The sequence below is a fragment of the Gallus gallus genome, chromosome 9, assembly GCF_016699485.2.
Source record: "Gallus gallus isolate bGalGal1 chromosome 9, bGalGal1.mat.broiler.GRCg7b, whole genome shotgun sequence".
Taxonomy (NCBI): domain Eukaryota; kingdom Metazoa; phylum Chordata; class Aves; order Galliformes; family Phasianidae; genus Gallus; species Gallus gallus.
The window spans coordinates 14,579,678-14,593,902 of NC_052540.1; the positions used below are offsets into that span (position 1 = coordinate 14,579,678).

A 14,225-nucleotide genomic window follows, 5' to 3' on the forward strand; every position below is an offset into this window, starting at 1 on the left:
AGCCCACGGTGTTCATGCACCGCACAGGGTTTTCTTGTTATTTTTACATTTATTTATTTATTTATTAACTAATATCCTACCGGTTATACGTATGAAAAGACAGGGGAGTTTTACAGCAGTGAAGAAAGCAATGGCACAACCCCCCCCTTTGCCCAGACCCTGGGGAGATCTCCAGGCCTCTGGTGGATGACACATGGGACACCACCTCTGGCATGGGTCGGGTGGATGCTAATGGCTCCCTGCGTGTTTGCTGCAAACCCCCAGCTCCCAATACCCTCAGCTGCTTCGGGTACCCAAATTCACAAGGGCCGAGCCAGGAGATAGGGGATGTGTCCCCCACGAGACAGATAAAGGAAGATAAAACAACTGGCCAGCGGATAAAGGAACGCCTCACCGCCAACCATTCTGGTCGTATATATTCAGAAAAGGCCTTGGAGAAGTTAAAAAGCACAGATGCATCTTGGGCTGAGGACAAAGAGCTGCTTTATTCCTGCAGGTACACTCCATCCTTTGTGTGAGGAGCTGGGGGCCATCCTCACGCAGAACATGTCCCGTAAGAAACCATCAGGCCTGCTGGGCTCCCCTGGGCTGGAGACAAGGTGCCTAGGCATGGTGGTGGTGGCTGTCACCTGTGAGCTGGGGATCCCTTGCCATGCCAAGGCACCCAATTTTCCAGTCAATTTTCCATCTTCTCTGTTACCACCACCCTCAACCAGCACCCCGGTGTTCACAAGCGCCAGCTCCCACTACTTCAAGAGAGAGTAAAGCAGGGCAAAGATGAGCACTGCCAAAACGCAGAGAATAGATAAGCCCAAGCAGCAGCAGCGTTTCCAGGGAAAGCCACCACCTACGACTTGCTCTGGGGACCTCGTGATCAAGACAGCCTTCTCCATGTCCTCCCTGGGCTTCCAGGCCTTGTGCACGCCCACCTTGGTCTTCCAAGCCTTGTCCACATCCCTCTTGGTCTTCCAAGCCTTGTCCACATCCCTCTTGGTCTTCTGAGCCTTGTACACATCCGTCTGGGTCTTCCAGGCATTGTCCACATCTATCTTGATGTTCCAGGCCCCGTCCACATCCCTCTTGGTCTTTTGAGCCTTGTCTACATCCATCTTGGTTTTCTGGGCTTTGTTCACACCCCCCTTGGTCTTCCCAGCACTGGGCTCCACAGGTGCCCTCGACTTGCTGCAGACACCGAGCCTGCAGCCCTCGCAGCGGGTCCTGTCGTGTGGCCCCGATGCATGACACCCATCCACCACCACTTCCAGGAGGTCAGCTGACTGCATGGGCACGTTGTAGAAGTCCTCGAGGATCTTCAGCACCAGGTTGTGCAGGAGCCGCTCTATGTTCTCCAGGCTGAATATGGGCTCCTCCAGCTGGGGGTCGTGGCACTGCCTGCAGGCTTGACGGAAGATTCGCATCCGCACCATCCCATAGCACATGTGGAAGAGGATGTGCACTTTGGCCGAGGACCACCTGTACAGGCACTGGGAGCACTGAAACCTGCCGGGACACGGAGCACACCAGCTCATCCCAGCCCCCTGCTGTAACCCAGCACAGTCAGCAGGGAGCTGGCCAGCTGGAGCTGACGGATCACCTTTACACACATAGGCTGTCCTCCTCTATCAGCATGATGCCAGCCTGGGTAGTTCTACACCCATGAGCTGGGAGCAGGCTGAAGTACTGTAAAATTTAGGACCAGCTTGCTGCCCTTGCCCAGACTGTCCTGACCCCACTGTCTGCAGTAGGGGTCCCAGGGGAGGGAAGAACCAAGCTCCAGCTCCATGTGGGTCTTCAGCCCTTGACCCACGCATGGCTCAGCAGAAAGCCAGCGTCAAGCTGGAGAAGTCAAAAAAGAAGCAAAACAGAAGGAAGGTGTGGGTGGAGGCTGCAGGGCAGGTGAGGAGATGTCTTGAGAAGCTGCAGGTTACTCCCCTTCTGACTCATCTTTCACAACACGTATGGGAGGTAGCAGCCCCTCCACGCTCAGCTCCCCTCTCTGCACCCCCCTCCTCCATCCCTGCAGGTGCTGTGGGCAAAGGGCTGCTGGCACACTCTGCAGCCCTTCCGCCAAGGCCAGTGTCATCTTACTGCAGCCCAGGGTGGCAGGAGGCAGCACAGGGAGGACAATGATGATGGCATCCCTCGAGTGGGACCGAACCGGCAGACCCTACCTCCCAGCCACATGGTTCTGCAAAAACTCCTTCCAGCCAGGCTCGAGGCTGTGCACCTGCAGGCTATTATCCTCCTCAAACACCCATGGATCCATTAATTTCATTCTTGCAGCCTTCTCTGCAAAAATCCTCTGCCACGTCGTCATGGTCCAGCATAGAGTTGGGAAGTGGCAGTGACCAAGGTCAAGCTTCTGGCTGCTGATACGTGTGCAGCTTTCTTTCCCTAAAACCTTTCCTCCCTCCTTCCCTCGTGGGTGCAAAGTCACATCTTTGTGCCTGGAGAGAGGAACCTTTGCCCCCACTTGTGCAGCGCCACCCCAATCGATTTCTGTGCTAACAGGCACAGCTGGCACCATGCTCCATCCTGGCCAGGCAAAAAGTCGCTCAAAACGAAGGCAAAGCAGGTGTCCCTGAGCACCACGTTTTGCATGTAAGACCTGGGCATGGGACAAACTCCTATCCCTGCTGAAGCCATCACTGCTTCTTTGTTCATAGGCAAAGAGGATGCAAATACAAACCTGTCTGCTGACCAGGACCACGAATATTACAGCAGTGAGAGAATCAGCAGAGATTTTGCCCTGCATAGGTATAATGGAACCAAAACTCACCGAAAATGCAGGGCTCAGCAGCTGACAAAACCCCAGGTAGCCTTATCTCTCTCGATAACTGCCACCAAACAGGGGCTGTTTTTAACAACTTTCAGCCAACTCAAGCAGAAAAAGCCTGACGTGAAACCACAGAGTGGAAAGTTGGGGATGATGGCACCGCACATAAAACAGAAAGTGGGGAGGTGAGCTCTGTGCCGAGAGCACTGCGGGAGGTGAAAGCAGCGGGGCCAGCAGCAGCCCCCTGCCTCCCCCATGGGTGGGCATCCCACCTGAGCCATGCAGGATGGGCAGCGAGAGAGATAGGTGCTTGAAAGGCGTCCGGTCTTGAGAGGAGCTAGGGGATGATCTGACCCCTGGTGAAGCCACCTGGGAATGCCATGGGAGCAAAACCATTTCACTCAGCCTGAAGGTATCAGAGGACACTATTCTGTGCACAGTGAAGGCATAAAATTCCTTTGGAGGTGGCTGCAAGGAGAGGGGGGGGGAGCCCCCTTTGGAGGGGGCCACAAGGCTGCAGTGGAGGGATCCCAGCCCTGCTGCTCCCTGCTTTATGTTCATTCGTTGTCATTTCATACCATATTAGGAGGCTTAGGCTCCTCAGCTGCCCAAAACTGCAGATAGGACCCACATCACCCCAGCCATCAGGCTGCCAAGGAGCCCTACTGGGGGGATGCGGGGACTCACCAGCATTGCTATGATGCAGGTTGACACAAAGTCATCAGCAACAGGGTGACAGGGATGGGAGCACCACTCTGCAACACCCGTTCAGCCCCTTCTGCTTTAGGCATTGAGATTTACCCCCGGGGGATGAATACGGGAAGAGATGGGGGGAGATGTTTCTCTTTTGTTGCAAGGGCATTTTGAGCAGGAGGAGCCCCCCAGGCAGGAAGCCCTCTCTGTGGGAATTTTCATTCACCCAAACAAACCCATCACTCCACCTGGGGGATGTGGGTTTCAGCCTCGGTTCTTACCCTCAGTTCTTCTGCCACATCAGAAGGAGGGAGGGAGGCTCCGGTGGGTCCTTCTGCCCCTCAGGCTCACGGCTTTTGGCCAAGCACCTCCAAAATGCCACTGTCATGGAAAGCATCCTCCACTACGTCATGGCAACACAACTCAGATCATGACTCGGTGCGCGCCGAGCCCGTGTTCTCAGCAAAGGAGCGCAGCGCTGCTCCCTGTCACAGCCCTGTGCTCACCAACGCTGTAGGGACTTTCCCAAATCCACCCACGGAGCTGAAACTGCTTTGACGTCCCGCTCCACTCGATGCACACCTCCTGACACTGTCCCACTGCTTGCTGCTTACCGGCACCCCCTGGGAACAAAAGCTCCTGCAGGACCGCCAGCCTGGTCCCAGGGATCAGCCCTGTCCCAGTCCCACCATGGCAAACCCTCCCCATCCCAGTGCCGGTGGAACTCCCCTGCTGGATGCATCAAGGATACAAAGGCACAGCCTAGGAGGTGATTTCCCTACCGCTTTCACGCTGCCTGAATGTATTTTTGCCTTTGTCTCCCACTCCCAGCTGAGATGGGGTGTGAGGAGAGAAGGATGCCTTGTCTCCTCCGCATCCAGCTCTCACCATGCCAGCATCCCCACCTCCTGCCCAAGCTCCAGCCCTGGTCCGGGGGGATCGATAACTCTTCTTGGGGTTTTTTTTTTTCTTAGGTGGCCGTCCACCCACAGTGGGAGAATTTCCTATTTCCCTAATTTGCTTATGAGAATGTCATATAGTGCTGCGCACAGATAGTATCACTCCCGGTTTCCCTGCACCACCCAGACAGTCACCCTAATGAAAAGAAAATTACATTGGTCTGACACAATTTGTTCCTGCTAGCTCTGTGCTCTCAGCCCCATTGCTGCTCTCTCGGTGTTTATCGCTTGGTGACCTTACTAATTTGTTCCAGTGGTGTACTGGGTACCAAGGCTGACTCATCTAGAGCTTCCTGGATCCTTTTTTCCACTTCCTTGAAGAGAACAATGAATTGGGCATCCATGTCTTCCCAGGACCCAGCACCACTCCACGTGTCCCCATCCTCTCCTCCCATTTTGCCACTGTTGTCACTGTTTGCTTGTCACCTTGTTCTCTAGGCGCAAGCACTGGCTGTAGCATCCCTTCCAGGCTGTGCTGCCTTCGTAGCTGAGCCCTTAAGGAAAGCAAGTCCACCTCTCCCAGGGTCATTTGAGGCAAGAAGGATCAGGTCCCACAGAAATAGGGACATGTGGAGAGGGGCTATTACCCTGTTTATTATCTCATTACCCCCACATTTTGAATGGGGATGGGTGCTGAGCAGGAGGAGAGATACAAAGGAGGAAGTGGCTGTGAAATCACCAGCGAGTACCACCTCAAATGGGTTTCGGTGCTGTGGTGGCCTCATGGAGGTCACTCTGGTGTAAGGAAGGAGCTCAGACCCTCCAAGGAGGCTTTTCCCAGTGTAATGGCAGCAGGATTGCTGTCAGGCTGTCCCAACCACCCCAGTCACCTACTCAGCCCCTCCGGGAGCTTCCCACCAAAGACAGGAAGAGAGAGAAGGAGAAACCGTGGAGCCAACTGAAAACAAAACTAGAGAAAGCAAAATGAGAGCAGCAGGAGGAAATGCAGATGTGCTGTGAGCCTCCAGCACGCTCAGTCACAGATAGGGCATGGATCTCAGCGGAATGGAATGGGATGGAGGAGATGCGATGGGCCTGAACCCATCACAACATAGCAGGGCAGTGTGAACAGAGGAGGGGAGCGAACTGGGAAACCTGCCCAGCACCATCTCACTGTAGCCAATCCCTTCCAGGACAAACAGCCTCTTTCCCACCCAGACAAGGCCACGGAGGTGCTCCCATGTCATTGTGTCTGACAGGTCAGTCACAAAAGGCCTCTTCCAGCCGGACCCCTCCAAAACAGAAAACACTGCTCTGAAACATCCCCACTCTCAATGCTTATAAGCGACCAGGATATGGCTTGCATGTAAGTGACTTTAATGGCACATAGCCTTATATCCCTCTTCCCTTTTTATAACATTTCATTTCGCAGGAACAATGCTTTGCTGCTTCATGGCATAGCTCCCCTTGGAGATGCTCCTGCATCAATAAGAGAGGATTTCCTCTCCATCTTCTCACCTACTTCTCTCAGAATTCTAACTTTAGGGCCAGGGCTCCTTTAAGGGATGACTGCTCACATGTTCCCAATCCCCTTTAATCATGGCTGGTGTACTTAAGGAGATGCCGCAGCTGATCCTGCATGGCACCCTATGGCAAGGCTAGAGCTGGCTTATGGGATGGTATAAGGCTCATTTGAGGGCACTGTGTGCTTCAGGGATGCTCAGCTGGGGGATGTGAAACTTGTATCATGCCTTAAGTTCTCCTAACAATGAGCAGCAGCTATGGAAGACTCGTCCTGTTGGGCCAGCAGCACTCTGCACTGCTAATGAGGATGGAAGATGATGCCTGGAGTGTGGCTTCACACCACCACTGACACACCCACCGCCGCAGGAGGAAAAGATGAAGCAGTCTCGCCCTCCTGCTTGCACAATATCTTACAGGAAAAGCAGAACCAAAACTGCTGACTGAGCTCCTGCTTCTTGCTCACTGTGGCTGACTCCTTCCCAACCATCATGCTGCCAGAGTCACGGCACGATGCTGCTCCTTGCAACGAGCCCATAGGGACCGAGCTGCATGTCAACACGAGTAAGTATGGTGTGAGCTGTACACTGCTCTGTGGAGCCTAGGAGAGAATAAGCACAGCTACCAGCTTCATGGTCCTGCCCTAAAGAGGGATGGAAGCCTTCCTGGGCGCGTGCTCACCCCATGTGATCTGCTCTGGATGCTTCTGATGGACATCGCAGCTCCAACAAAGCACTGATCGTAGTGCCTGCGCCCTCCTCCCGTGCCTGAGCAGCCCCTCTCAAGGCTGTGTGCGTTATTTGGGGCAACAGAAACAGAAAGCTGCTGACAGTGCCACCGAGGTGTGAGATGCAAATGATGACTTTGCTTCCGCAGGGTTTCGTGGTCTCCCACCAGGACTCTGCTGCCTCTGAGCTCTCTCTTCATCAGAGTTTCTCCAGCCTTAGGCAGTCGTTGCTGCTTTCTCTTTCAGTTTCTATATGCTGTCTGTAGGGCTGCACATCCCTGGCATTTGCTTTCAAGAGGAGAAATGTAGGTTTAGAGCCAGGCAGCTTCACAGCTGGGCACAAGCACCGCTGCATGGCCACAGCCAGCACCTCGGGGCCGCTTGTCCCCAGCTGAGCAGACAGCACATCCTGTTCAGAGCAGAAAAGGGGGGCTGCTTTGCAGCTGGGTCTGGGAAGCAGTATGTTCTCTGAGTTATTAAGAGCAGCAATGTGGCAGAGTGGCTCGCTTATCACAGAGCGAGGCCCTGGAACCACAACAGACACCCACACCTACCGGCTGCCAGGAGCCGTTATTTGCCTGCCCACGCACGTGCCATCAGCAGTCAACAAACAGCCCTGGTGTCAAACCCTTTATTCATCCCCGTGGCCAGATCTGGCTCCTACTGGGCACAGCATCCCCATCCCAGGGCTTCCCAGGATGCCCAGCAGTGTCCTTCATCCCCGCAGAGGAGAAGAAAAGTGCCTGATAGAGGAGGGAAAGCACCTTTCTGCTTCCCAGGGGTCCATTAAATAGCAGTGCATGCAGGAGGCCCTGTGCTGGGACAAGACCTCAGTGCGTGGACGTTCTCCAGCACCACCTCCATTCTCACCCTGGAGCTCTCTCCCAAAGCCGTGCTTTGCCAGCAGCATTGGATGCAGCACGGCCAATGCAGAAACCCCAAGTGGAGGTAAAAAGTGAGCGCAGCCCCATCGGCATCACTGCTCAGCTCATAGCAAAGAGCAGATGCCCAAAGCACAGCACCAGGATCCAGCAGAGACATGTTCTTGTTCCATGGTGCTCGTTCCGTGTAACCAGCACAGCCAAGACTGTCCAACATGAACTCCAGCACTGAAGCTCATATTCACTCCATCATTCCAGTCCTTGCACGTAAATGGCCCTCAGCAGGGCTGGGAGGGCAGCTGCCACGTCCTCTCATCCTTGTGCCTCTTTCCTCGCTCTGGTGTGATGGGTTTCTCCTCAGGGAAGACGATGGTGGCATACTCGGTCTGCTCGGCTGGGCAGGTCTCGAGGGGCACCTGGCTGTGTGGGTCCCGTTGGAACTCCAGCACACCGTAGTCCACAGTGGGCACAGGCACCACGGGTGGCTTCACCTCCTGCAGAGCAAGGATACCCCATCAAGGCGATTCATCCACCATCCAGCGGCACCATCCATTCTCAGCACGATATCCCGTGTACAGCAATTGCCAAAAGCAGCGTTTCAGGAGGGTGAGAGCAATGCGAAGGACAGCATTTGCATGGGGAAATCAGACTGTGAGCCTTGGGGTCGCCCACAGGCATTTCAAGGACCCATTTTCCACCTCTCCGTTGTACATCAGTGGCTCAGGATGAGCTTGGGACTGCTCATTCCAGAGAGGGGAGAGTGAAGGGGACCAGCTTGCTGTCCTCAGCTACCTAAAAGGGCTGGAGAGAAGGCACTCCTCCACACAGTGCCCAGCAAAAGGAAGACAGGGAACAAGCCCAAGATGCAGCAAGAGAATCATAGAGTAGCCTGGGTTGAAAAGGACCACAGTGATCGTCAAGTTTCAACCCTCAGAAATTCTAGCTGAATATACGGGAGCACAGAGGGGAATCTTCTCCCATTTTCTATGGCAACACAATCCATCAACAAATAGAACCCTGCTTGGAGCAAGGGTTGGACCAGGGAGGTCCTGTCCTGCCACAGGCAGTTCTTTGATTCTGTGATGGGGCTGTGCCACGGGTGCAGAGCAGCAGTGGTTGATGTGCAGGAGAGATTGAGCAGCACCAGGGGAGATAGGAGAAGTGAGAGGCCTGCAAAGCTCTGATAAAGGCAGGGAGGCAGCGAGGCAGGGAGCTGGAGGGGGAGAACTCACCGCCAGGGTGTTTCCACTTGATGGTTTCTGCACATCTGCAAAGTAACACAGTTGATTAGAAGATGCTTGTGTGCCAAGGCAGCGTCAGTATCTGGAGCTGACCCTGAGGGCTCGATATCACCCTTACATCCTTAGGCACTATTACCAAGAGGTCCCATGCACCCTTCTTCCTCCACATCCCCAGGGACTAACCACTTGAGCTCGGGTACAGCGAACCATCCCATGCACCCCAGCCATCCAACTGTCCCTGGGTCCCAGCCATGTTTGCAGAAGAAGCATCATCCCCTGGTGCACCCCTAAGCCCCCTTAGCACACCCCACCTGCTCTCCGGTTGTTGATGATGATGTAGCCAAAGAGCAGCAGCACAATCACACCAGCCAGCAGCAAGGTGCCCAGCAGCACGGCCTTGATGTGGTCTGGGGGGCTGCTTTCCTCCTCACTGGGCTCGTCAATTGTGTTTGTCTTCTCAGGGGCTTCTGCAAGAAGCATGCAAAAAGTCAGCAGGTCAGGAGCACCAGGTCTCTGAGTGGCAATGGGGGAATGAAGGACATCCTCAGAAAAGGCTCAGTCTCAAGCTAGCTGCCACAGCTTAGTGGTCTTTTCCAACCTTTATGATTCTATTACTTGGGGTTGCATTGCCCATGTCTCATTGCTTTCCACTGTGGTGGTGCGGATGATCTCACACCAGCTAAGAGTGAGGGTGCATGGCCCAGAACACCTGCAGGCAGTTCGACAGCATAGCCCCACAGCCAGCACAGCCCCGTGGAGGACACAGTTCCTCCTGGCCACTTCCACGTGTTGGAGCCAGCTCATACTAAGAGAAGTTAGTGAGCGTGTTGGTGATAGGCTGATGGTTGCATGAGATGATCTTAGTGGTCTTTTCCAACCGTAATGATTCTATTAGTTGTGAAAGAAGACTAATTTTTGCAGTGTCTTTTATTTTATATTTTTTTAAAGGGAAGGCCATTAGCACACCCATGGGTCAGGGAGTAGGGCAGAGGAAGGGCATTCCTCCAAACCCAACACACGCAAAGCCCCCTGCTCATCATGTCCCTTGCACAGGTTTGCCCAAAGAAAAGTCAGGCAGTCCTCATCCCCTCCCCATACACCCCATATGTCCCCCCCTGGGGCAGTGCCACAGGAAGACACCAACACCCCAGGCTGACCTGTCACTACCAGCTGGGAATGGCTGCTCTCCACCACTTTATCAGAGCGGGAGAAGGTGATCAGCCCACAGTAGTAGAAGCCTGAGTCATTCTGGTGGAGATTCAGGATCTCCATCTTGAATACAGGAGTGTTGTTGAAGAGCCGATACTTCTCCATCTTTTTCTGGGGGATGTTCCGGATGATCCCAGCAATTTTTTGGGGATTGCTGTTGTTGGTCTTTTGGTACCAGTTGAGGTTGAACTCCAAGCTGGAGTTCTCCATGGAGATGTTGCAGATGAAAGTGGCCGAGCTGCCCGCAGGACGAGTTAACGTGGCTGGGAAGAGGGTCACTGTTTGGGATAGAAGGCACAAGGAGATGGCACAGTTACAGCACGCACCTGGGCAGCCACGGGCTTTAGGAATAGCCATGCCCCTGTGCCCACTGCAATTCTGCCTGCTCTGCCAGCAGCTCCACGTGCTTCTCAGCTGCTTCACCCTTAGCTCCTGAAGGCCCATAAAGGGCTTTACAAAAATCTGCTCACAAGCCCAGCCCTGAGACCTGCATCAGTCCCAGTGGAGGAAACTGCTCACAGCTACCTACAGTTAGCCCACAGGAGCACCTGCACTATGGAAAACAGCTCTTGGTGGCCTTGCTTTGGCTGCTGGAGCCACTGGAGCAGGCGACGTCCCAGCACAGAGAAGCCAACCCAGCAGGAAGAAGCAGTTGCTGCGTTATTTTTGTACGAGAGCAATACAAAGAAGGAAGAAGCATTTGTCACGTAGGTTGTCTGACCGAGCAGATGGCCCAAACCACCAGTGCTTGGAAAAGTCTCTGCTGGGAAGAAATTTATCTTCCTTTTCAGAAGAAACCACCAGCGCTGCTAGCTGCTGGGTGTGGATCAGAAAGACCTCATGGACCCTTCAGCATTGGCCAAAGGCCATAGAAATAGTCCTACCAAACCAGAAAAGTTCCTCAACTAGGTGGATCCAAAGAGAAGGACATAGGGAGGGAACTCCCCTGGCTCCCAACAGGCAGAATTTGCTGTGACAGTGCCGCTGAGTTTCAATGTTTGCGGCATTCTGCGTTTCTCGCCTTTAACAGGAAACATTCAGCAGGCTCTGCTGCCTACTGAGTGCTGCTGCTGGCAATGAATGAACTGTTCGGAGGACAACCTAAGCAGAAACTGGCCTTATGTAGTCCCTGCGTCTGCCAGGCACCAGCACAATGCCTGGGGAGGGACAGCGAGGGGCTTCCAGCAGCACAGAACACAGCCAAAGCCACCAAAGTGGGGTCTTCCCCGTCCCGTCCAGAGGCACTCAGTCGCCCTCCACTCCCTTTCTGTCCCAAAATGTCACTCTGAGCAAAGCCACAGGCTTGGAGAGGGTTGAGCCCACACCATAGGAGAAGCCCAAGGGGTGAAAACCAGAGCAGAAAATCCCAGTACCCAACAAATCCAGAAGCTCAGCACCAAACCCAACTCACGGCACGGCTCCAGCACTGCAACCTCAGGACCCGGACCTTTTCTCCATCCTTTAACCCCGTTCCCCAAGCACACCCCAGACCATTGGGTTTTCCACCTACCCTGGTGGCAGCCGGCCAGCGGAGGGTTGCAGCACAGCAGCAGGACACAGAGGACAACCAGGGCTGCCTCTGTGCTGTCCCACATCGTCCTCGAGGTGCCCAGAGCCATGGCAGGGCGACGAGTCCCCTGCTGTGCCCTGTGCCTGTGCCCTGTGCCGCTCGGCGCTTCCTTCCCCATAGCGGTGGTTGGGTGGAAATGAAACGTGACTGTTTCAGCCCCACAGGGAAACCCGGGCTACCTCCCGCCCCCAGCTTCCTCCCCACGGGTAGGGAACAGCTGAGACATGGCCTGGCCCTGCCCCTCTCTGTCTGCTCCCCCAAGGAGGGATGGGAACACGTCCTTGGCCCCAAGGTTGGCCCATAAGTGGAAGGGGTGTCTCTGGCTCCTACTGGGTGCTGGTGGGGTGTAGGGGGACACGTGGCACTGAGAAGCCAGGAGTTGCCATCACCTGGCTGCTCCCAGTGGGAAGGGATGGGGAGAGGAGAAAGAGGAGGAGAGAAGGAGAAAAGAGCAAGAAGAAAAGAAGAGAAAAAGATGAGGAGAAGGATGAGAAAAGGAGAAGTAAAGGAGATGGAGAAAAGGATGGTGAGGATGAGGAGGAGAAAAGAGAAAAAGGGGGGAAAAAAAAGAAAGACAAGGAAGAGGAGAAAAAGAGATGGGGAAAAAGATGATGAGGAGAAAGAGGAGAAAAGGAGAAGAAAAAGAGATGGAGTACAAAATGAGGAGGATGAGGAGAAAAGGAAAAGGGGGAGGGGGGGGGAAGAAGGAGAAAGAAAAGGAAGAGGCTTTTACCCCCAGGCCTGTATCTAATGAAGTGACTAAGAGCAGAGTGCAGGTCCCTACGGTTGGGGTACTGCTATTGGGGTGACATTTGCTGCAGATTTCTTTAATTCCTCCATCGGCAAAGCTTCCCGCTCGCCCTGTGACTAATATTCACGTAGCAAAGAACCGATGCTGAAACCACACTGTTTGTTTGCTCTTCCTGCATCTCCTGCGCACTGCAGTTGCGATTTTGGAAAGTGTCAGGGGAAAATTAATAACTGGGGCAAATGATGCTATTATTACGATGCTTTAATCATTTTCCAGGCTCTCAGGAGCGAGCAGCGAGGCCGGGGCTCACCCACACCTCACTTTCAGCCCCAGCAGCGGGTAGGGGGTGGCTGGGGAGGGGGCACGGGGCTGATCCTGGAGCTGGTAGCTCCAGTCAGCCGCATCACTGGACCCTTTGGAGACCCCCAAAGCTCCTTGAAGCCTTTGCAGTCCGGGTGCAGGTGGTGGAAGATGTGACAGTTGAGGCTGCTGCTCGCTGATGGAAGGATCAGGAGGAAACACTGCCTCATGCCCCTGCGCTCTGATCAAAATCATCGTGTGTGGTTGCTCACACTTTCCAACACACGCTCAAAGGGAAGCGTTACGGGGTTGCTGCTCAATGGAACGAGGAGGGATAGATGCAGGGAGTAAGGCTACCTGGAACGAGGCAGAGGGGACCATTGGGAGGAATGGGCAGTGAGAATTGTGCCCCAGAGCGATGCTGTAATGTGGCATCAGGGAAACTGTAGGGTGAAGCCAGGATGGGGCAAAGGCAGGGCAGGCAGGAAAAGCAGAATCCAGGCCAAAAAAGATCCTCTGACCCTTTAAGAAGTAAAGTGTCCATCTCTAAACCAGGACGGTGCATGGGGAAGTCCCCCTTCGCCTGCATCCTTCCCCCTGTCAAGGCAAGGAGCACCCCGAGCAGCTCAGAGGGCCTTGAGTCGGCCCTAGCACAGCTTGGGTCCACCTGGTATAGGATTTAGGAGCGCTGAAATTGTGCAAGGGGAAGAAGAAAGCAACGAGCAGCCAGCCGGGATGCGGCCCTGATCTGAACGCCGCAAAGTGAGGGGAAAAACAAAGCTTCCCAAAGGAATCAGGAAAGCAAACAGCCATGAAAAGGTACACCAAGAGCAATCTGCAGGCTTGCCGCGATCCCTCCACACGCTTTTTTCATGTGGTTCTGAAGCAGGCGGCAGTCGGCAGCGGCCGGGCAGGGGCAGGATATGGTTAACTTTGTTTGCAAATAAACAGAGCGGGCGCCCGCTGCCTCGCAGATACTTCTCGGAAATTAGGACGGGCCCGCGGAGGAGATTTGCATGCGCTGCGCGTGGCCCCGCGGCGAAGCGCGGAGCTCCAACCCACACGGGCTGAGCGCAGAGGGGCAGCGGGGGGCCCGACGCCTGCGGCGGTGCTGAAGGTGCACGCCAAGAATGGGGGGCTCAAACGGATCGTCGCAGCGAGGGGTGCTGCCGGAGCGACCCACGGCGCTCGGGGCGGGCTTGGGGCAGGAGTTTTAGGGAGAAGGGATGCGTCCCCGGGTTGGGGGGACGCTCATTTTGGAGGCCGGGGGTGGCTTCCTGCCCCACGCTCCACCCCGCCGCGCTGGCGCGCAGTTTCCATTCCAGCCCAGGTGCACAGAGCTTTGTGAGCGATGTCACCCGCCGCTAGGCATAGGAAACTTGATCGGAGAGATTGCTGCACCGAGATGAAAGGCAGAGGAAGCAGGATGTCAGCTTCTCAGAAGGTGCTGCCGTAAGCCGTGCGCCCCGTTCTGCCCTGGGACGCGGCCCGGCTTAGGCAGCACCGGGGCAGCGATAGGAACATCGATCTGCAAAAACAGCAGCTCAGCGAGGCGTGGGTCCCCACAGCCTGCGTGCGGCTCGGGACGCGGATGCGCTCCCCGGGTGCGAGCAGGCCGGGCTGCAGCGGGCAGAGCGCCGCCATCTCGCGCCATCGG

At 55.0% G+C, this 14,225-nt stretch overlaps 2 protein-coding genes across 3 annotated transcripts; both read right to left on the minus strand.

The window, feature by feature from the left end:
* Positions 1-466: 466 nt before the first annotated feature.
* RTP2 (receptor transporter protein 2) lies at positions 467-4,226 on the minus strand. Of its 2 annotated transcripts, none has more exons than XM_046898482.1 (2): positions 4,084-4,226; positions 467-1,500 (listed from the first exon to the last, which is right to left on the minus strand). In XM_046898482.1, the coding sequence occupies exons 1-2, from the start codon at positions 4,209-4,211 to the stop codon at positions 747-749; spliced, it is 882 nt and encodes a 293-aa protein (XP_046754438.1). In that variant the 5' UTR covers positions 4,212-4,226; the 3' UTR covers positions 467-746. The 2 variants fall into 2 exon arrangements, with proteins under 2 accessions (XP_046754438.1, XP_004943393.2); XM_004943336.5 differs by lacking the exon at positions 4,084-4,226 and adding an exon at positions 2,172-2,449.
* A 3,005-nt stretch (positions 4,227-7,231) lies between these two features.
* PDCD1 (programmed cell death 1) lies at positions 7,232-11,608 on the minus strand. Its single transcript, XM_422723.8, has 5 exons — positions 11,458-11,608; positions 9,896-10,225; positions 9,050-9,205; positions 8,730-8,764; positions 7,232-7,991 (listed from the first exon to the last, which is right to left on the minus strand). The coding sequence occupies exons 1-5, from the start codon at positions 11,564-11,566 to the stop codon at positions 7,776-7,778; spliced, it is 846 nt and encodes a 281-aa protein (XP_422723.4). The 5' UTR covers positions 11,567-11,608; the 3' UTR covers positions 7,232-7,775.
* Between the last annotated feature and the right edge of the window lie 2,617 nt (positions 11,609-14,225).

What these genes read in the sequence shown, in the direction of transcription:
- RTP2 (XM_004943336.5), bottom strand. Translation starts at nt 2,317, where the DNA reads ATGACGACGTGGCAGAGGATTTTTGCAGAGAAGGCTGCAAGAATGAAA. An exon ending in CAGAACCATGTGGCTGGGAG is followed by an intron (nt 1,501 to 2,171) that starts GTAGGGTCTGCC and finishes GTGTCCCGGCAG; the next exon opens with GTTTCAGTGCTCCCAGTGCC.
- PDCD1 (XM_422723.8), bottom strand. Translation starts at nt 11,566, where the DNA reads ATGGCTCTGGGCACCTCGAGGACGATGTGGGACAGCACAGAGGCAGCC. An exon ending in GCTGGCCGGCTGCCACCAGG is followed by an intron (nt 10,226 to 11,457) that starts GTAGGTGGAAAA and finishes TATCCCAAACAG; the next exon opens with TGACCCTCTTCCCAGCCACG. An exon ending in TTCCCAGCTGGTAGTGACAG is followed by an intron (nt 9,206 to 9,895) that starts GTCAGCCTGGGG and finishes TGCTTCTTGCAG; the next exon opens with AAGCCCCTGAGAAGACAAAC.